The 21634-nt window shown below is 40.5% G+C and overlaps 1 protein-coding gene across 1 annotated transcript; it reads left to right on the forward strand.

Annotated features, from left to right (window-relative positions):
- The first annotated feature begins 9077 nt into the window (after positions 1-9077).
- C2H6orf62 (chromosome 2 C6orf62 homolog) lies at positions 9078-17081 on the forward strand. The gene is made up of 5 exons (XM_009688728.2): positions 9078-11348; positions 13309-13485; positions 14046-14168; positions 15061-15195; positions 15792-17081. The coding sequence occupies exons 1-5, from the start codon at positions 11220-11222 to the stop codon at positions 15915-15917; spliced, it is 690 nt and encodes a 229-aa protein (XP_009687023.1). The 5' UTR covers positions 9078-11219; the 3' UTR covers positions 15918-17081.
- Positions 17082-21634: the final 4553 nt, after the last annotated feature.

Genomic DNA, 21634 nt, shown 5'->3' on the forward strand with positions numbered 1-21634 from the left:
ATCAATGTTTTTTTCCAGGAAATATTATCTTTCTATTGAAAATGAGGGTACTTATAGAAAGAAGTATTAATTTAGCATGCCACTCTTATCAGGCTTATGTTTGGAAGTGTATTGTATAGCACTTACAACAATGTTTTAGAGGAACGACTTGATGTGACAAGAGAAAGAAAGGCAGAATATTAAAAATACTGAATTAAGAAATCTTTAAACAAATGTAAGCAAATGAAGCAGATCTCTGTTGCAGAAACGTGTTCAGTCTCCCATTGACCCATGCAAACTTTTATTATCCACACCATCCTTTGGCAAGGAGTTGCAGAGCTCAAATAGACAGTATCTGAAAAAACACCTCCTTTTTTTTCTTTTGAACCTGGCTCCTCAAGCTACACTCAATATCCCTAGTCCTTGTACGGGCAGAGGGAACAAACAGTCCTCGTCTATTTTCTCCATGCCACTTGAGTTCATCCATCTTTATCATATTCCCTTCCAGTCATCTCCTCCAGGTCTACTTGGTCACTCCTTACATGCAAGCTGTTCCATCTTTCTGCTCTTCTACAAACCATTTCCAGTTTGATTTACCTTTGTAACGACGGCTCAACACTGATCTGACATTTTGGGGAGGAAATGTCTGTCATAACTCCAAGATCTCACTCTTGAATGATGGTCAAGCCTGTCATTTGGTAGGTCAAATCAAATGAAGAAAACGTTTATGCTTTTAAGTTAATTCTCACTGATTGCAGAAGAAAGGTTTCCATATTCCAAAACACTAGCAGATACACTAAACTCTGAGTAAGCATAGACATAAATCTTTGCAGAATTAGGTCTCCCTTCAGAAAGATCCTGGAGAGTGAATTTGTCTTTACCCATTATACCAGTAAGGCACACATAAAAATTGTTGTTTTCATATAGAAAACATAAAAGGTATGTCATATAAAATATGTCAAAATATATGAATGTACTGTGATATGAGTATTTATTTCATGGAAGAGATACCGTATTTCTAATATTGTTGTTTTCAAGCTAAGCTAACTCGAAGGTTACCTTTTAAAAATCCAGTTTTAATTCATCACAAGTTTTCAGGTGAATTTACAAGTCAAAAGTGGAATAACTGCTTCCCTTCCGAAAGGGCTGATAACTGGAACGGGCTGAGGTAATGGGAGATGGGTCTGATGTGACAGAGTTCTGTTTGTTTTCCCTTCTAATCTGTTCTTTGCTGGAGGCGTACACTCTGGAGGTTTCTTACAAAGGTGCCACTCCTTCAATTTATCCGGCTGAAGAGCATGTCCTGTAATGAACCACTGTGCCTCAGAGTTTTCCTTCTGTTCAGTTTCTTCACTTTGAAGGATTTGTAAAGAATATCGCCACCACGTCAGGAAGAACGCTGAGAGCTTATTATTAGAAGCTTATTCATAGTCCAACTGTGGGAAACCAGTATAATTATATAAAAAAAAAAGATCTGATAGAAAGGTTTCAGGTTTCATTACTGTAATAATCCCCATTTTTGTGGTTGAGGGCTAAATTTAAAATAGAAGTTATGGTACTTTTACATGCAAAAATCTGTCAATCTCAATACTAGGAGAATATATATTTCTTCACATTCACTATGACATACTGCATTTCAGCTTGTAGCAAACTGCTTGTTTCATAAAAAATAAAACTGTCATGAATATTTATGACTATTTGCATTTCAAGTGAGCCTGAGCAAACAAGCCGACATTTCCCATAGAGCTCAGCCAATTTCTTAGGTTGTTTGTGGCAGCAGATAATGCACACTTTTTGAAGTTTTTATACTCCGTTGTTATTGGTAAATGTTATCAGCTTTTATAACAAATGACAGCTGGAAAAAGCTTCCTGGAGGACTTCATGTGTCTGGGAACATGGGAATAAGTGGGAAAGCACTGCCCAGTTTCTAATAACTCTTCACATCCAGTCCTGCTTACACGCCTATGTGTGGAAACTTCCCAAGCTTTATACAGGAGCTCACTGAAGAGTTTGGTCTTAGCTGTCTGAATCAAATTGAGCATGGACAAGGAGCAGCAAAAGACCTTTCTATTTGCCAGTCATGTTGTGGCTTTTGTCAAAGGCCTTTCTTGTCATCCACAAAGAATTATCTAGTTCTGCGGTGCTTAAGTACTCTTTCTATTTCCACCCGCTATGTGTATCTAAAGATCTTAAATGCCTTCCTATTTATTCGTACTTAATGTAAGCAACTGCTGTAACTGTCTCAGACTCAGAGAACTACTGTGGAGAGGTTCAAGAGACTCAGTTCGGTCTTGTGCCTCTGAGAAATGTGAATTTCCTATATCAGTCCTGCTCTGAGTGCCAGTCTTGCAAGAACGGTCCTGGAAGGACAGCCCTGAGGCTGGGCTTTTGATCTTTGAATCAATAAACGGGAACTGCAGCTCTTAGCTCTCATCTTGCTGTTCTGTTGGCCCTTCTGTCCGATAAAATGGCCACTTATGAAGGGATAAAAAGAAAAATTGAGAGCGCCTGGCTTACATAAATTAATTGCTCATCTTAGCCTACATCTTACTCAGCAGCTGTTTTCTCACAGGCTTGGCTTTGAGTATGACATCTTTCAGGCTTCCCCCAAAGTCCCGAAGCAAATCGTGGGTCTACACGCTAGACCAAGTGTGCACACTGCTAAATACATCAGCTCCAAAAACGGGTGCGTAGCTCCGAGTGTCCACGGAAAACAGCCCGTTGCACTCCTCAGGGTGACACTAGGTGGCACCGTGGCATTACTTTGCCTAAGGCTTCCCCTGCCTCAGTGTACTGTTATTCGTAAGAGTGTTTTTCTGCTGTATCATGTATTATCGCCAAGGAGCTCAACACTGTTTTTTTTTCCCCCCGCAGGTTAATCATCACAGAACGCTGTATTCTAATAAAAAGGTCCAGAGCAATGATTACATACGCAGCACAAGCCAAGTATAATTAATGATGCAAGCAGGTCTACTGTGGCCACTGCTATTTATTAAATAATCTCCTGAAAGTCTCCAATTCCTTTCTGTACATTATAAAAAAAGATTTTCCTGCGAGTACAGTGATCCTCAGTGCTGCAGAGGGAAAAAAAAAATCTACATCTCTCCTTCTGAATTTCCTTAGTTAAGAATACATGAGTTGTTAAGACATCCCTTAAAACATTCTTAGGTCCTAATCTTCTCAGCTACGGATTTTCTTTGAAAAAAACATCTTTTCTGTAGTGCTTTGAGATTAAAAAAAATTTTTTTCTATAAGGGCTAGGAATTATTAAGTTAAAGCTAGTCCCAATTCTGCTGACTATAAGTTTTTGGAATATTATTTACAGACTTAGCAATTAAAATAATTTGTTTCAGATTTTTTGTTCTTACAAGCACCTACTGAGCAAACACAAAATCTACATGAAACATGACCATCTGTTTTTGACAAATCAGACAAACCTAACGAAGACACATGTATTTGCACTGCACTAAGAATGTAAGTTGAAAATGGTGCAGCACAGCGACAAAGAGTCAGTGGTCTTTCAAACATCACATTACTTTGTCCAATTGAATGTGAAAGGAAGTTTGTTTACAATCTCAGCTGAATTTTCAGGTAGGGTCTCTTGGTTTTGAATGTATATTTCAGACATTTTCAGAATAAATACAAAGTTTTAGAAACAATAAGTGTGTGTTTCTTATAAAAAACTTTGAATATGGCAGCCAAGCTGTTTGTGAAAGTGCGGCCACCAGATTCAAAGAGGCAACTGACTGCGTGTCAGTGTTTTGGGAAGCTATCTTCTCAGCTAAGGTGCTGGAAACCTTTGGTTATTTTTGATATTGTAACTGCACATACTTAGCTGTCCTAAATAGGAGCAGGAAAGCATAATTTGGACAAGTGAAAAATGAAAACACACATAATCAACTGTATTCAAAAAATATATATAGCTAATTATTAAGCTAGAACAAACCAAGCACGATAGCAGGTGTACTTGAGCCAGTTTAGGATCAATACCTGACATGCCCAAGAGTTTTACGACAATAGCCCTGAAGCTAGAAGGCAGGACAAAGGGAAGTGATGAATGAAGCTTAATGCTGTAGCAAAAGCTGAGCAGTGGACATATAGTTGTCCACAACATGGCCTAAGGAATGTTTTCCACATGAAACATTACCATTTCCCTTCATAAAAACATTCCTGTCACTCCTTGGAAACTAATGTTTGCTCTAAAGGCAGAAAACAGTGAATCATAGCATATTCTGAAATATAAGAAAAGGTTTTAATTGCCACCTAATTTGTCCTCGTTTGAATTTAGAAAGGGATTCAAAACTTATTTTTGTCTGGTGAATAAACATTTGGCACTGAATCAATTATTGTTCTGCTTTTGAAGCAAGTAGCTTCAGGGCTGATACTACCTCTAACATATACATACGATACAGCATGAATGGAAAGTATAACAGGAAGACAGCAGATTCCATCTCATCTGTTCCTAACTATTGCTGTAATTTATACATCACTTTGTTACAATCTGTTGAAAACAAAACTAATTATTAATTTGGAAATTAAGAACTTAGGCGGTGGACTCCAACCTTGCATACACGCTTAAGAGTAAATGTTCCATTCTGAAAACAGGTGTTAGAATCGGAAATGATGTCAATTTTGAAACAAATATTCAAGGTGGTTTTATAAAGCCATCAATTCTTTTTAATTTGCAAACAAAACTACAAGTAATTATGAAACTTAAACATGAAAAGAACTACAGTGCCTAAGTTCATTGGAAAACAGTAAGAAAACAAATAAATGGAGAACAGAAAATGCAGGATATTCCGAGCAGAAAAGGGAAAAAATATACAAGCAACCAAAGACTCCAAACTTGCGATACTTTCCAAAATTGCATTACTCAAACACTTCCCTACCTTCGCTTTGGTTGTTGCCCATGCTGCCTGATTCTATTTTTCTCTACGATGACTGCTGAACAGTGTCATTCCCGTCCTGCAGAGATAGAAGTCCCTAGGGGTGAGCATGCATCTGATTCCCCAAAGACTAGAGGACTCCAGCTACACAGTAACATACAAAGTCCTCCTTTTGAGTGGAAGAAGAAAAGAGAGGATAAAAGACACTAGCTAATCTGTCTATGCTATGTTAAGCAAGCAGAAGCTGACCCAGGCTACTGACCGTTTTGCCCAGCCTCAGTTTAACAAGCAGGAGAAACAATACCTTTGCTGTGCTAATGGGATTGCAGCCGAAGAACCATTATGTTTTTTGCATTATACAGTCACAACATACTTTTGGGGTTGTTTTGTATAGCATTGACATTTCTCTCTCCTTTCCTTAATGATAAAGTTTATAATGATTTAAGCAAGATTTGACAAGTTTATACTGATTTAAGCAAGATTTGGAGAGAGAGACAGAGTTTAAACTGATACAGTTGTAAAAAAACACACAGGCTTTGAGGCACACAAGCTTCTCTTATAAACGATACAATATTGCATAACCAGTAAGACGCATAACAAAATATAATTATATAATCAGTAGAATTAAGGATGGATGGCGTGTAAAGTTTTCTCTGCCAGCTCTTAATTCCTCCTTCATTTAGTAATAGGGAAGAAAAAAGAAATGAATTCATGTACATTATTTTAACTAAGATGTTAAGATGATACACCTTTTTTCTACTACATGAGCTTCGTCATTGTGAACTACGGAGAAAAAGCAGCACAGATCTCTGAAAGTAGGACAACAGAGTCAGCTATTACTCATGTCTTTAATAGTGCAGATATTTATGTACATATACTCATACTTAGTTTGGCTGGTCTACTCATATGTGTAAACATTATCCGGGTATCTTTACTAAGCAATGAACAAAAAGAAGAAATCTTCACTGACCCTGGTAAGGGAGATGGTTGCCTATATAAGGAGGAGCAGCTATCTATACACAAGGAATGACTTCAGTTGCTCTTTGCCTTCCAAAATTTTGTGGAAGGATTTGGGTGGCCTGAGCTTACAAAAGATGGCTGGTGGCTGCTTAACACTGAATATTGTCCATCTGATCTATTTCCTCTAAGTGTGTCTCCTCATTGCTCTTCTACAAAGCCCTCCAGGAGAAAAACTCTCCTTGTGCCAGCATTACATTTGACCAACTTTTTTTGGACTCGCTCTCTACCTGGGGTTGGGCGGCTGCCCAGCCCTGTGTAACTGCTTGACAGTAGCTGTGGCTGTATCCCTGCACTTAGGGCTGCCTGGAGAAGGCAGCTGGAGTTACTGGGATGGAAAAATACTCTTCCTCTCTCCTCTGCAGGCAGGCAGGGTGCCAGTTGCTTCAGAGGGCCTTCTGTGCCGGGGTAATCCCCACTCAAAGCAGTGTCACTGCATCGGGCCTTCTTTGCATTGGTTATGCCGGCACAAAGAGGGTCACAGGGCAGCTGTGAGTCAGAGCTGAAAATAGCAGTGGACGCAACAAGGAATTTCAAGCTGCAGTACAAAATGAGGGAAAGGGTAGCACAGCAAATAAACCTGCTTTGACTGAAAAAAAGTGGGTATCTAGATATAGCTCTCACTAAGGTCAAACTGATATTACAGTTAAAACTTTTTGACATTTTGAAATCGTGCTAACAGTCTAGAGCTAACAAAATACTCCTGTTTAGACAGCTTGCTTTTAACCTCCAAATACAGGGTTATTTTCAATACGCGTTGCCATTAGAAGAAATGAACAGCCTCACAGAAGTCTATGAGTGGGTAAAAATGGTCCTTTTTTGCGCTGCTCCTGTTCAGAAAACAGGGAAATGTTCTGAGTAATGCCTGAAACAGAGCAGGAAAGACTATTTGCAGGACTGCTTGAATCAGAAGGCTTGACTGATGGCAGGTGAAGACAGTGGGATCTAAGGGCAGTGACATGACAGCTCCCTAGGAAAAAGACAGGCAGCAGGAACGTCAACAAGATGTCCAAGGGAAAGCATGGAAAGGAAAGGTGAACTAAAAGAGAGCAACTACTACAAAAGACAGGACAGAAGAAAGCAGAGCCAACCAAGAGGAGACAGAAGAAGACTCTGAAAGCTCATGAAATTTATTAGAGAGCCCATCACCATGCTCTGTGGCCTTTGAAACACATTCTTATCAGTTAGTGTGCCAGCACTTGCATTCTGCTTGCAATTTTTTAATACTGGTTCTGTTCTAGTGAGTCACAGACACGACCAGAGGGAAGGTGGAAGAGATGAATTCACCCCAGCGACCTACTTTTTACTCTGTGGCGATGATATATAACTGCAAAACAATGAGTCATCGTCCTGTTAACCCTGGTTCAGTACAAAGCAAACCTGTGCTTCCTAACATTTTAGAAGCATCTTCATTTTGCATAATTTTTGATGGTAAAGCTTTCTATTGCATGCCTAAGGGGTCCAAAGAGAGTAGACAACCAAACAGCTGGACCAAACACTAAAAATGACTCTTCTTCCTTCTCTTCTTGGGTCTTCTGATTTAAAGAACACACCTAAAAGGTAAACGATCTCCTTGCCTCTCTTTCATTGCAGAGGAGGCATGGGGTGTAAGGTATAAACCTTTCCTTTTAGTATAGAAATAAAAATACATACTTTTCTCCGAGGATTACAGTTGTATCTCTGGAATGGCAATTAATTCCAAAAACTGGCAAATCTATCCAGGAAACAGTATAACCACCATGAAGGAACACAGAGTTAGGCATGACTGTAAATACAGCAATTTCAGTTGCAAGACAAGTATTTGAGACGGTGCTGGATTTTTTTTTTTTTTTAATTCACGGTTTACTTCAAATATACATTCTGGACTGATGCAAAATTCGGTGAATGAAGTTAGAAGAATAAGTCCCTACAAGTCTTAAAAAATCTAGATTTGCCCATCACATCATGGCATATAAGGTCACTTTAAAGAAATAAGGTAACTTTTCCCTTTCTCTCTGACAGGATTCTTAGGTAGGAAGGAAATATGGAGTTTTGGAAAGACCACAGTTTGTAATTGATGCCAGAAAAAAAAAGGAGATTGAACCAAGAAAAATTAGTTTATTGTACCTGACTTTAAAACAAGACATGACACTACTTGTATTTTCCATATATCTGCTGTCTCCCTCCTTTTCAGTTTTCAGCTTCTCAGAAAAATGTTTTCCTGTGTCTTGTTAGCACCCACCACAGTGTCTGTACCCGAACTAAATACTATCAAGATATTCCACCCCCTCAGAGGTAGAAAGCCGAGATCTTATGCTCTAAAGACACCATGTCCATCTCCTACTATGACTAGTTTAATCACGAAGGGCAAAAGCTCCAGAATCCTCAGGAAGAAATGTGTCACGGCAGGATTAAATGGTTGAATTGTTCAGCAGAAGAAAAAAAAAAACAGCACCTGCAGAAGCACCTGAAAGACTTAAGCCTGCCTAGCTTAATACTGCGAGATGATAAAACAGACATGCCTGGAATCTGCCATGGGGTTAACTGAAGTCCTTAGGTCGCAGAAAATGTTTTCCTGCAGCGGAGCTCAAAGCACTCTCAACACTTCCTTCCCCTCTAAAAACGCTTCGGTTTCTGCTGTTAAAATACCCTCAAGACACCTCTTAGAGCACCACAGACCCTCACCGAAACTTTCCAGGGTGAGGAGAGAAAGTTGGCATTGGGGGCGGGGCGGTTGGGGACGGTTGGGGGCGGGGCGGGCGCGGCGCGCCCCTGTCTCCGGGCAGACCTCGCGCGCGGGAAGCGCCTTCGGAGGCAGGCTGCGCCAGGCCGATACCAAGTCAAGGGCGGGGGCGAAGGAGGGAGGCGTTCCCTTCCTTCCGCTTCGCTTTCCTTCTCTCCCCCCCCTTCTCCGTGCCCCATTGAACAACTCCATCCTGGTTCTTTCCCTGGGGGCGGTGGCCCACTCAGGATCACGTGGGCTATGAGGGCCATGACACGAGGAGGGCGGGGGTGGGAGGAAGAAGCAGCAAGCGTGACCTGGATTATTGGTACAGAGGTAGCACAGAGATGCTCCAGCGCTGTCTTACTCCCATTGTCGTCTCTGTCAGAAAGCAGGGATCGTGACTACTGAAGCTATCGCTGAGCCTTCCTGCCTGGAGCACAACATTCGCTCCCCCAGCGAGTGCCAGCGCTTGGTACGCGCCGGCAGAACGCGCTTGCGCAGTGCGGGCCGGGCGGCGCCTGTGTGACTCAGGCGCTGCCATTTTGAGTGGTTGCTGCTGGCCGCGCCGCTCTTTCTGCGCTCGCTCCCGTGCCCTGGGCCGAGACGCAGGCACAGACCGAGGCGCCGTCGCTCGCTCCTGCCTCGCCTTCGAAGACCTCCCCTGGGCGGAGAGAGCCTCTCCCCAGCCGCCTTCACCCTTCTCCCGGCCGTGCCTGTCCTCCGCCGCTCCCGGATCTCTATGCACGCCGTCCTCCGTAGGAGCCACTAGCGCAGGGACCCGCCGCCGTCTCCTCCTCCCTCCGCTGCTGCCGCCGTCGCCTCTTCCTCCTTCTCCTCTTCCTCTCTTCGCCACCATTTCCCCACTCCCCGGCACCGGGGCGCTGAGCTAGACTATGGGGACCAGTCTGGGGCTTAGCAGCGGCAGAGCGGGCGGCCCGGTCACCGTGTCCACTGCAGCAGGGATGGGGGGGCTCCGCGGCTTCGTGGCTTTATCTTGACATGGCTCCTCTCCGTGCTGCTAGCAGCGCCGCCGCCTCCACTGCCCCTCCTGCGCCCGCCGGCTGCGGGTAGCGAGCAAGCCACGGTCTCGGTCTCCTGTCTGAGCCTCTCAGTCTTTTGCTTAAGTAGGGGGGGAAATTTTGGGAGGGGTTCATTTTTTGTTTTTGTTTTCCTCTTGTTTTCTGTTTTTGTAAAGAGAGGAGGGGGGGGAAATACTTTTCCCCTCCTCTTAACCTGGTCCGACAAATTTGCTAACCTAAAAACCTTAAACCCCAACTAATCAAAACCTGGGGGGGAGGGGAAGATGTCTGGAGAGAGGAAGAAAACCTGATAATTGGGGATGTGCTTTTTGGGGGGAGGGTGTTTAGAGGTTTAAAACTGCAATTTAGATTTGCAGTTAAAAAAAACCTTGCAAAAATTTTGACACCGAAAATCTGTTTTGCAAGAAAAGCAGAAGCAAAACTCTCCATGTTTTCCAAGTCGTGACCATGAAGTGAGAGGGGAAACGCCGTGCTACTGTGGGTGTCCCGCTGCCCTGGGCACAGGCTGCCCGCCCGCCCGCTGCCGCCTCTGCCGTTTTGCGTAGAGAGAGGCCTAAGGAGAAGCGAGAAGCGTTGGCCATGCACAGCCTCGGCTAACCGTGCTCGCTGTGGAGTGCAGCAGCTGCAGCAGCAGAGAGAGAAGGATCCCCGGGGGATCAGCAGCCCAGGGAGCACGTGAGGTGTTGGGGGATGTAGGGCTCTCACACTGGTAAGGAGTCTGGGTTTGGGGGATTGATTCGGGTTTTAATCTCTAGGTGAGATAATACTGTCCCTTTAACCCCTGCCCACCCCTCATCTATGGCCATCATGATCCCCCTTCTCTTAGGCAGCAATAGCCTCAGGGCGATGATGTGCCTGATGATGAGCAGGATGAAATTAGAAATGACTCCGCTGTTTTTCCTCTTTGCTCCCCTGCAAACCAGCACTGTGTTGTCTGTAGTTGATTTTGTTGTTGTTGGCAGAGAAATCTCATACCTCCTAGGATGTGCACTCCTCCTTTGCACCCTTTTCTCTGCTGTCCACCAAGTGTAATAATTCTAAAGAGGGAAAAAAAAAAAAAAAAGACGGGCAACCTAGCAATAGTGGAAATCAGAGAATAATAATCAGTAGAGTCATGAATCTGGCTGGGGTAAAACGCAATTTGTAATTTCAGCTTCTTTTTTTTTTTTTTGTAAGCAGAGCAAAAATAACCCCCCCATGGATTGGGCTTGTGCCAGTTGCTTTTTATTGTACACATAAATCGTGATAAGATTTGTTTTTTTTTATTATTCTCACCCACTTATTCCTGCAGCTAAACTGTTAACACGAATGTGTTTTCTTCAAAATTCTTAGTTTTTTTTCTTGGTTTATTGTTAAACCTGTTCTTGTTCAGCCATGGTTGGACAACTACTTATTTTGTTTCTTGACCCCTCTAATACGACATTCTCATAAAATATTGCCTGAGGTGCGTTTTTGGGTTACATTCGCATTTTATCTATTCAATCGTATTAGCAGGAATAAAATGACTTGTTTCTGTTGTACTTGAGTCTTACGAAAAAGTGCCCATAGTTTAGTGACAGTTTCCAAAGGCTTTAGTACCACCTGTATTACAAAATGGGGGACCCAAACTCCCGGAAGAAACAAGCTCTGAACAGACTTCGTGCTCAGCTTAGAAAGAAAAAAGAATCTTTAGCTGACCAGTTTGACTTCAAGATGTACATTGCCTTTGTATTCAAGGACAAGGTAACTTGCTTTTAATGTTTCTCTCTTACTGCACTGTATGTTGCAATGCAAGTTGTGTGTTAATTGTGCTGTGCAGAGTCTTGCTGCCTTCTGTGTTGGATAAATATCTAAATTAATGTACCTCACTGAGCCTGATCGGGCCTGAATTACATAACTGGTTTTTGAAACGGTTGAACTGAGAAAGGAGAAATGACTGTTACGATTGCTGAAGTTATTGCATTTATCGGGTTAAAGCAGAAGGGAAATGCAGGCAGTTGAAGGGAGGAGTCACAAAATGCAGTATTGAAATAACACAAGCATGTAGGCATATATCAAACTGACACAGCTATTTGGGAAGGGAGGGGGCAGATAAAAGAGGAAGTCTTCATTTACTTGTCTGCATTGAGTAGTACCACTGGATATAGTGCATCTAGGCCAAAGTGGGGAGCCTGTTCATATTTTTGAAGCTAACTTAGAATTGTAAGCCAGTTTCTGTCTACAGAAGGCAAGGAAAAGTTGGTGTAAACAAGTAGGTGTGCTGAACAAATGAGCAAGTGAAGATAAAAGCAAATGGCAACAGAATACATACTAAAATACAGGAAATGCATCTAAATGAGCTCTGAAAAAGTTTTATCACCACCCCCTCCCCCCCCCCCAACATGTAGCTTCTGCGTTTTGGGTGATAGTTCCATGTGTTTTAATGAAGACTATGTTCTTTTAATGCTTTCAGTTAGAGTTTCCTTGCATTGTTAAACTTGGTTTACTCTCATTCATCAGCTCTAGAGCTAACAGAGCTGGATCTAGTGGGACATCCTGATTTCTAGTTGTTCTCTCATAGTAATAAAGTGATAGGCTATTGGGATAACTTTCTTGCGTTTGTAGTACAGTTTATTCTTTTGTCCTATCTTGTGCTAAATGACTTCATGGATAATAAAACAAATACTAATGTTTTCAAAGAAATATTATGACTGTTTAAGCAGTGATATGAGTTAGATTTGTCTTAGCTGATACAGGTGTTAATATGTTTATATCAACACCTTAATGGTTTTAGCGACAGCATTCCTGCTACTGTCTGATTGTTTTGTAGAAATTCATTGCAAATGTCTATTTTAGACAGTCTAAAATTTGCTTATATCTAAGTGAACTCTGAGGATGTCTGTCCAGTACCTGTTTGCTTAAAGCAGGAGTAAAGCTCAGCCACACTTGATCAGTAAATATTTGTTTGTTAATGCATATTATGGCTTAGTGGGTTTCTTGGATTTTTTTCAATATAATATGCCTTATTTGTCATGTAGTGCTTAACAAATAGATGAAGGCTTCTTAAGCTATTAGTAGCAGGCAAACATTTTTTAAGGTATTTTGCATGCACCAAAAAAACATGTTTTAATTTTCCCCATAACAATATTTTGCCCGTGCCTGAGAGATGCTGAAATATTCATAGAGATGTAAAAGCTGTTTAGCAAATGAAGATGATCTTAAGAAGATTAAGAAGTTTTTGGCTTATGAATAACTTCACATTGGATCCTGATCCCCACTGTTACTGAGTGTGGAGTTGAAAGACTTCACTTTCCATCAAATACCAACTTTAAATTACTGCATGGGGAAAAAGTGTTGTTTGATTTACTGAGTGAAGCTTGCATAGAGCTCTTGGTAAGCCCAGAATCATATATTCCACGTGATACTACTTAACATCCCAGTAAAGTTTTTAAGGGTGTGCTGCAGAAATGTCTACAAGATTGCCGTGTGAATCTATGCTTTTTGGAAACTACAAAGTTCAACTTTTTTTTAACACAATGTGACTGGCCTCATATAGTTTAACTTTAGCCGTTTTGTATGTAACTTTTTCTGTGATTTATCTAAGTCCTAACTTATATAATGTTCACTTTATACATGAATGTTAACAGAAAATCAGCATAAACTGCAAATAGAAAAGATTATAATCTTAACGTAACTGTATATTTTGTCTGTTTTTTTTGTTTAGAAGAAAAAGTCAGCGCTTTTTGAAGTGTCTGAAGTGATACCAGTCATGACCAATAATTATGAAGAAAATATCCTGAAAGGTGTGCGGGATTCCAGCTATTCTTTGGAAAGTTCCTTAGAGCTTCTGCAGAAGGATGTAGTACAGCTTCATGCACCCCGCTACCAGTCTATGCGCAGGGTAAAGCTGTTCTTTACGCTTGCTGAATTTTAGTTTGAGTTCTGAACGTGTGCTTTTTCTTAGGAGTCTTAGCTAATCCTGCTTTTCTATTTTCTCAGTTCTTCTGTTGTGCTAGAACTGAGAGCATGTGTTCATGGGGTATAGTTTGAAGGGTAATGTAACACATCTGTTTGGAAATTCTGTTTGATTTGCCTTTAATCTGTCTCATTCAGATATGTCTAAGGAATGATATCTTGCTAAGCCTTGTCTTTTTTTTAGTAGGTAGGTGTTAATTCTTGCCGTGACTCTTGCTATGCAATTAACTGGGTTTTTCTGTGAATATTGGAAGGTAACTAATCTTTGCCAAGAATATACTATTTTCTTACAGTTGGAATTTATATTAACTGGGTACTGATACTAAAATTCAATAGAAGGCAAGAAAGATTTTAGGTGTGCTAGGAGTAATACAGATGGAAAAATAAACATACTAGGTAGTAAGTACAGCTTTTGAATTATGTAGCTGTATACGTAAGCTGCTTATCTCTGGAGGGACTGAGAGTACAGAACTTTACTACTTACAGGATGTGATTGGCTGTACCCAGGAGATGGACTTCATTCTTTGGCCTCGTAATGATATTGAGAAGATAGTCTGTCTCCTGTTTTCTCGGTGGAAGGGATCTGATGAACCCTTTAGGCCTGTTCAGGTATTCTGTTTTATTTTTTTATCTTCAATAAGTAACATATGTCTGGGGGGAGGAGGGGAGAAGGAAAGTACTCTTTCTCCTTCACCAGTAGGTGGTGGTTGAGGCATGTGACTTCTGTGAATGTTAGAAGGTATGCTGGCTGGTTTTATTTTTAAGGCAGAGTTTTATTTCCTATCACTATGCACTGCGATATTAGTACTGGCAAAACTTAAGTGTGTGAAAGACTTTTGGAGATGACGTATATTTTTATATGCTAATATATACATTTTTCTATACATATAAATATGTACAATGTTAGTAATTGTAGAAGTCAATTAGACACAGCTGTTCTCAGTGCAATCAAATCTTTGTCTAAATGTGATAATGTCCTGAAGGTTTGGGGAATATCAAGTTTTTTGTTAAAGGGAAAAGGAGCTGAGTTGAATGGAATTTTTGTATTATAATTTTGCCTTGAAATAAACAAGTTGCAAACATACCGATTTTTCAGCAGCCAGCTTTAGCTGTGTACGTTCAGATTTTTTAGCAACATTATATGCATTTTCTGCACTGATCTATAAATAATAGTAAATTATTGGAAGAAATGTGCTGTATTATTGATGGACAAAGATGTTCTACCACAAGAAGCTGAATCTGGTTTTTGTATAGTGAGTTAAAACTGCATGTTTGATTTGTTAATGTGTTATTGCTATGATTAATATTGGTGCAGGGGAATCCTTTAAGTTGTGCCGACACTCAGATGCATAGTTGTCACTGCTGTCCCCAGTTTCCTTTTCATGGATGAGAAAGGAAAGAAACAAAAGGGGTTGTAAAGCTCCTGACTGAAGGAGAATAATTGGCTAAATGCGAGTTTTAGGTTGATAACTGTTTCGTTTCCCTCCCCCACACAACGCAGGCCAAGTTTGAATTTCATCATGGTGACTATGAGAAACAGTTTCTGCATGTTCTGAGCCGAAAGGACAAGACTGGAATTGTTGTCAACAACCCTAACCAGTCAGTGTTTCTCTTCATTGACAGACAGCACTTGCAGGTAAGCTTATTCTGTTCCTCTTTTTCTCTTGTTACCCACAATGCAAGTTATTTTTCAAGTGTGTTTTGATCATAAAATGGCTTTTCTTCTCAGAAATATTAGTGATTTATTGCAAAATATTTAAGTAGAAAAAAAGATAATGCGTTCATGCTTGCGTTTCAGTAGTTTCGGAGGAAACTTATGCTATAAATAGGATTCAGACATGCAGAAAAACCAGCTATGAGCCACAGATGTGTTGCCACATAGAATCAGTTTCATATTCTTGTATTAAAAATTAAATATGTTTTAAAACAGATTTAAGTGTTTTGGAAAAACGAAGTTGTTTGGCTTAATCTGTGTGATATTACGGACTACTGAAGGGAAGAATTAAGAGCAAAATGATGAAAAGATGATAGTCATTAAATATTGCAGGCTTATTTTGAGTTCAGATTATTTGTGCATAGGAAAGAAAGGCTTTCAAAAGCATGTCCTTCCCTGTCCCACCCCCACTGCAGCAGTAGCAAGCTGGTAATCGGGCTGGGTCTGCTGGGGGTACTGCTCTGCCTGTTAGGCTCATGTGCACTTCTGTGTTTAATAGCTTTTTTTTTTTCCTTTAGACTCCAAAAAACAAAGCTACAATCTTCAAGTTATGCAGCATCTGCCTGTACCTGCCACAGGAGCAGCTCACTCACTGGACGGTTGGTACCATAGAGGATCACCTCCGTCCTTACTTGCCAGAGTAAGGTACTGGCCAGCAAAATGGGGAAGATCACAGAATGCAGCAGTGAATTTTCACTTTCCTCACCACTTTATTCTTTCAGAATTTAGAAGAAAATGGACTCATGTTCAGAACACTATACATTGTGAAACTTGATCATCCTGGATTATTTTTTTTATCATTTGTATCTCAGAACTTTTAAATTTTTTTTAGATGTTTTCTGCATGGACCTTGTGAAAGAGAGGATGCTCTGCACACTTCTGCACAGCATCAGCATCTTACTAAAATGTGAAATGAAGGGACTGTACACTGAAACAAATGTATCTGAAAGCACAAGGTGATCATTTGTGGTGGTGTTCCCATTTGTGCTGGTCGTGCCCCCTAACATCTATAAATGTTAACCATCAGTATTTGGAGGGTGAGAAGTGAATGTAACGGGTATAAAAGCCTTAAGCTTTGCTGTTAATGATTGTATCAGAGAGCACTATTAGATTCATTTTAATGAACAGAAAAGTGGCTATTACAATAGGAAGTTAATGTGGGAAAGAAATCTGTTTTTAAAAAAAAAAAAGCATCTCATTTAATGTGTAGGCATTTTTTTGCCTTTTTTATTTTGCTGGGCCATGTTTAAGTTTACTGGCACTTTCTTTTTTGGATCTCTTTCCCCAAGTTGCTGTATAACTGTATGATAGTATTCTTTTGAGTTGGATACACTTATACAGATGAGGCAGACCTGGAGTCTGAAGTCGCTAAAGCAGCTAAAAATAAAAGTAAAATGTTAGCTGCAGAAACAATGTTGGTAGAGGATTATTTTTTCTTGAGAGTTGAGACTTGTAAACTTGCTGGTGAACTGTGCAGGAAATACTGGTTTCTAAAACGTTTCTTAAGACAAACCCATTGAGGTTTTTTCTTTTGGAATAGACATTATAAAACAATGTAAAATAGTGCTTGGAGTGTCAAAAGTTGGTTCTGACAGAACATTTTAAGATTGTGCAATGATAAAAGGAAGACTACTGTATAGTTTTGATGACAAAGAAGGCTTTGCTTAAGGGTTGAGTACTTTACTGGAGTAAAACTGTATAAGCCTGCTCCCTTTGGATAAAAGTAGTGCTTACCTGTTTAAAACCTGTATTTAGCTTTTGTTTGGAATTGGAAAAAATTGGAACTTAATAAATTAGGTGAAAGATAACTGGGTTTATTTATGGAAATCCTATGAATTGAATTTTACTAATAGCCTATCTTTTGACAGTGTTACCCCTTGCAAGCATTGAATAGGTGCAGCTTGTAAAACGGTATTCAGATTAACAAAGGTTAGAGGCAAGGACAGTCTCCTGAAAGGCATTTCTCCTGTTATGTGTGCAGGGAAGAATGCGTGTTTTAAAAATTAGCTGTCAGAAATAAATTGAATTAATGGCATACTGTATACAGTAGATCCACAGATATTTCCAATTCTTTGGTCGTAAGGTCCTACCAGTTAAACTGGAGCACGCTAGAAAAACATGTTATCTGAAAGCTGCAACGTTGCGTTAATACATGTCTCAGCTTACAAAGAAAATGTTGCCGCTCCTATTACGACACTGTAGGGTAATAGTTTGAAAATGCCACTGTACAGGATTCTTTATGTAATGCCTTTTTACAAGATTTGGAAATCATCACTCCTGCTGATAGTGCTCAAAAGATCAATTTTCCAGCTTAAAATAGTGTTCCTTCTTAATGGTCTGTTAGAAACAATAACAAATATCAGCGTGTGGTTTGCAATAGGTTTGGTAGGGTCTTGAACAGTCCAGTTTCATTAGTTTGAATTTTGCTTCCTTTTTTGGGCATTATCTCATGGAAGTGAGAGTATGGCAATAGTTATCTTGGTTAACAAAGCAAATTATTTAAAATCCCTAATGCAGGAGTTACTGCTTTTCTTCATTCTGATATTCCTTTTGAAAGAAACCTCAAGATGCTCGCCTGGGTGAATGTGTACAATCATTTTTAACTGCCAGCCATGGCCGGGTCCTTAACTTACAGTTCTCTGTATTACAGAGAACAGTGTGTTCGGTTTAATTGCTTTCTTTGTTTTACATGGGAGGTATAAAACATGCAGGTTGCAAGTCTGTTCTGTGTGACAGTCATGCCAGAGTTAAATATGATACTTTCTTGGGATAAGAACATATAACGTATAATAGTAATTTTGTTAAATGTCTGTTCTACACAGCTAGCAAATGTTACGCTTCTGCTGTGCTATCAGATTGTGTTGATAGGCATCTGTATTGTGTAAGTTGCCAAAAAAAGATAAAAGGAAGCAGGCTTTGGAGCATGAGAATCTCTGAGTGCGTAGGAGTTTGTTCTTAAATCATTTGGCATCTTTGAAGGCATTTCTTCCTCCACTCCATCAGGAAAACCTTAGAGGAAAAAGGCCAAATTTGAAATTGTCCTGCTATCTCTCAGTGGAGCTTCTAGTTGAAGTGTTGAAATATGCTCAATACCTCACCTGAATGTGGGAGTTCTACTGGGTTGTTGCCTGAAGATTTGTCATGTGGACTTGGGACAGGAAGAAATGCGGAAGGCAGCAGAACGAAGCAGACAGTGCTGGCCCCATGAAATTTTTTGTGTCTACATGAGGTGTCTGGTGAAGGAAGGCTTGTCAGGTGCTTACTAGATGAGAAGTAGAAGTGTCTTAAATGTCCGTGTCTAGCCTGTACACGGTTGTATAAGCTTTCCTTTGCTTTTCAAGCTGCTTCAGCTGCACAAGTGCTACTTGCTGCAAGTACTCTATAGGAGGTTGTTCATACAGGCTTTGCCCAATGGAAAGGAGTTGCACTAGACCTGTAGCTAGTTTGCACTTGATGCACTTTAATTCTGTCACATCTGTCTTAAAATATAAATTCCTTCTCCAAAGTTAGTTTGTTGTACAGTAACTGCTGCATTAAGTGATATATGTTGGGTACTAAAAACACGTTTGGATTACTTAGCACTTTTCAAAAATCTTGCGCTCAGACTAGAACCAAAGTTTGAACATTGAGCATTTTAGCTCAAGCTACTTATCTCTGCTACAGGTTGATTTTCGCATAGCAAAATGTTAAGCCTGTTGGAAACAAAGCTGGTAGCTTTGCCAGTTTTAATTGTCTAGACTTTTTTTTTTTCAAGAAACCAGATTTTCAGAAGACCTGCTTGACCTGTATTTCTGAGCAGAAAATATAGAACAAGCAGGGGCTTAGTGTTCGCTACAGGTAGGTAGTGCTCTGAGTGTCTTTGTGAAAGACCAGATTTTTTTGTACTGTTGACATGTTGCAGCAAATGGCGTAAGCAGAGTTTGCAGAAGTACTGTCAAACATATTTCCCCACCCAACCCCACCGTGCAGACTAGCACCTTCCTGTGCAGATTTGTATCCCCTTGGACCATTTTTTGCACCTGGCAGTAATGTACTGAGTTGGAAACTAATTTTTGTATTATGATCTGCATTAATTAGCTGTGCTTAATGGCATTCAGGAGTACAGTGCTTTGCTCAGACAGTCATTCAAAATGTTACATCTTTCAGAGGATATCATGTTTGCTAGCATGTTTTAGTAAGGCATAATGGGTCATTTTTAAAATTACTTAAAACTGAGACCTGATACGAGTGCCATAAACGCCTGCTCTTTGTACATACTGTTGTTCAGTGCACTTTCCAGGCTGGCTTCCTTCCCTGCCCACTTACATTTTGCTGCCAAGAGTGCACTATCTTCTTGCACTTGCATGTGCTGAGTCACTGGGTTGCTTCCAGTTAATGGACTCTGTCTCTTCAAATCCAGATCTCGGGGGGTTGAACACTGAAGATGGTTACTTTGGTTTTTTGCCCTTTAAGTGTGAGATTATTCTGATGCACTGCTACAGGATTCATTTAAGATTATATTAAGATTCCTGACACTAGCACCAAAGTTGCACAAGTGAAGAATTACTAGACTATATTTACATTCACTAAGCAGATAGATAGGTGGCATGAGTTTAACTTAATTGCTAATGCCTTTTTTTAATTGGCCTGGAAATGCTTCTCCTATTTTCAGCTTTTTAGCTGTGGAAGTAGGAAGATCAGAAGCTACATAAGCCTACAGATTCCAGGAAAGCTTTCTGGAATGCAGTAATGAGAAAAGGGCTTTAACAGTGTGTTACAAGAAGGGGGGGGAAAAAAAAACTAGCATGCTTCGTTTTCTCAGTGGCTTGAGACTAGTCTGAGTGTTACTTATTTTAGAATTGCCTTCTGTGGAGCCAGTCTACTTTTTCATTCTAGTAATCCTCATATACAAACCACACTTTCCCAAATTATAAAGCAACACTCGTACCATAGTATAGTTAGCATAAAAAAGGACATCTCTTCGTATAGATCTGATCTTCGTTTGCACCTGTGCTACCTGATGTTGTACTGTTCTTTGAGAGCAAGGTCTCAGCTTGTGGATGTCTTCCACGCCTACCTGGTATTTCCGCATTGCTGTAGGATTTCTACATGACTGTGGGTGGAAAGGCTCAAGATGTTGGGGGCCCTGTACTACAAACAGAGATTCCCTTAGCTCTTTCCCTGCTGTAGTGCATAGGGGCTGAGCGCTTTGTGTTTGCTTTGTGTTTTAACTCTTCCTTTGTGTAGTGTAGCTCACTTGAAATACAGATGGACTCTGCTGTGTGGAATATCGAGAGCAAAACTACAGTCCATCTACAGCAGTGGGTACTGCAGTGTGTGATTTCTGCACCTCAGCTGGGAATTCATACGGCTGACTTTACAGCACTGCTGCCGTGGAAGGATAAATCAGCTGTACAGGTTAACTGAAGCAAGCTAAGTGATATGCCAACATAATTTCTTTTGTATGGCTGACTAACATGCTTGTCAAGGCTGAAGATATCAATGACCTAGTTCTTCTGCTTGAAAAGGATTTACATATGGGAAGGCTGCATAATTTGAGCCCAATTACAGTTTGCTAGACCCATGCTGACCCTAGAGCAGTACCTGCTCTCCGTGCTACTTTTCTAGGTTCTCTTGAAAAATTGTCTCCAAGCAGCTGTTGCCCCTTTTAAGCAGAAGATATCAAAACTCCAGAGTCCTCCTACAGTTGTACAGCCCAAGGGTAGTGTTTCGGTGAACAATTGTAGGGGTTTTTTGGTGGATTGCCAGTGTATTTGAGAAGAGTTTGGAGGTAATTTGCTTTGGTGTAGGCAAGAACTGTAGCATGTGCTTGTGCTGTAGCTTTGCACAACCATGCCTGCTTGGGACTAGGGGATGGAGTAACAGGAAGTCATTTGAGTGAACATGTTGTAGAATCACAAAGGTAGTAAATGGCATCATGTTTGTCCCAGAACTCCTAAGCAGTAAAATAAGAATCAGAGTGCTTTTCTCTTCTTCATACCCGTAGAGACTGAGGTGAGAGAGATGTTTTGGCATTTCATTTTGTTTCTCCTGAATAGACAATTTCTGCAGATGAGAGAAAAACTGTGAAACTTGGTGATAAAATGCATTTGGGAATTCTTCCGTGTCCCTGGTAGTGGCTCAGAACCAATCTATGAACCAGAACATAATTGAACAGCTTGCCGTTCAGAATGATTACTCAACAGTCCATCGAATTCTTCTCCTCCAATCCCTTTTAAGAGGTAACGCTTGCCAGTTTGAGAATTGAAAGTCAACTAACTCGTAACAAACTTGGCAGAGGCATCAGGGGGAACTAGCTAAGCCATGAGACCCTTGCCTGGATATATTCTGTAGTCTCTGCACTTTAAAAAAAAGAAGCAAG

This window comes from Struthio camelus, chromosome 2, assembly GCF_040807025.1.
Source record: "Struthio camelus isolate bStrCam1 chromosome 2, bStrCam1.hap1, whole genome shotgun sequence".
Lineage (NCBI taxonomy): Eukaryota > Metazoa > Chordata > Aves > Struthioniformes > Struthionidae > Struthio > Struthio camelus.

What these genes read in the sequence shown, in the direction of transcription:
- C2H6orf62 (XM_009688728.2), top strand. Translation starts at nt 11,220, where the DNA reads ATGGGGGACCCAAACTCCCGGAAGAAACAAGCTCTGAACAGACTTCGT. An exon ending in AACCCTTTAGGCCTGTTCAG is followed by an intron (nt 14,169 to 15,060) that starts GTATTCTGTTTT and finishes CACACAACGCAG; the next exon opens with GCCAAGTTTGAATTTCATCA. An exon ending in TTGACAGACAGCACTTGCAG is followed by an intron (nt 15,196 to 15,791) that starts GTAAGCTTATTC and finishes TTTTTCCTTTAG; the next exon opens with ACTCCAAAAAACAAAGCTAC.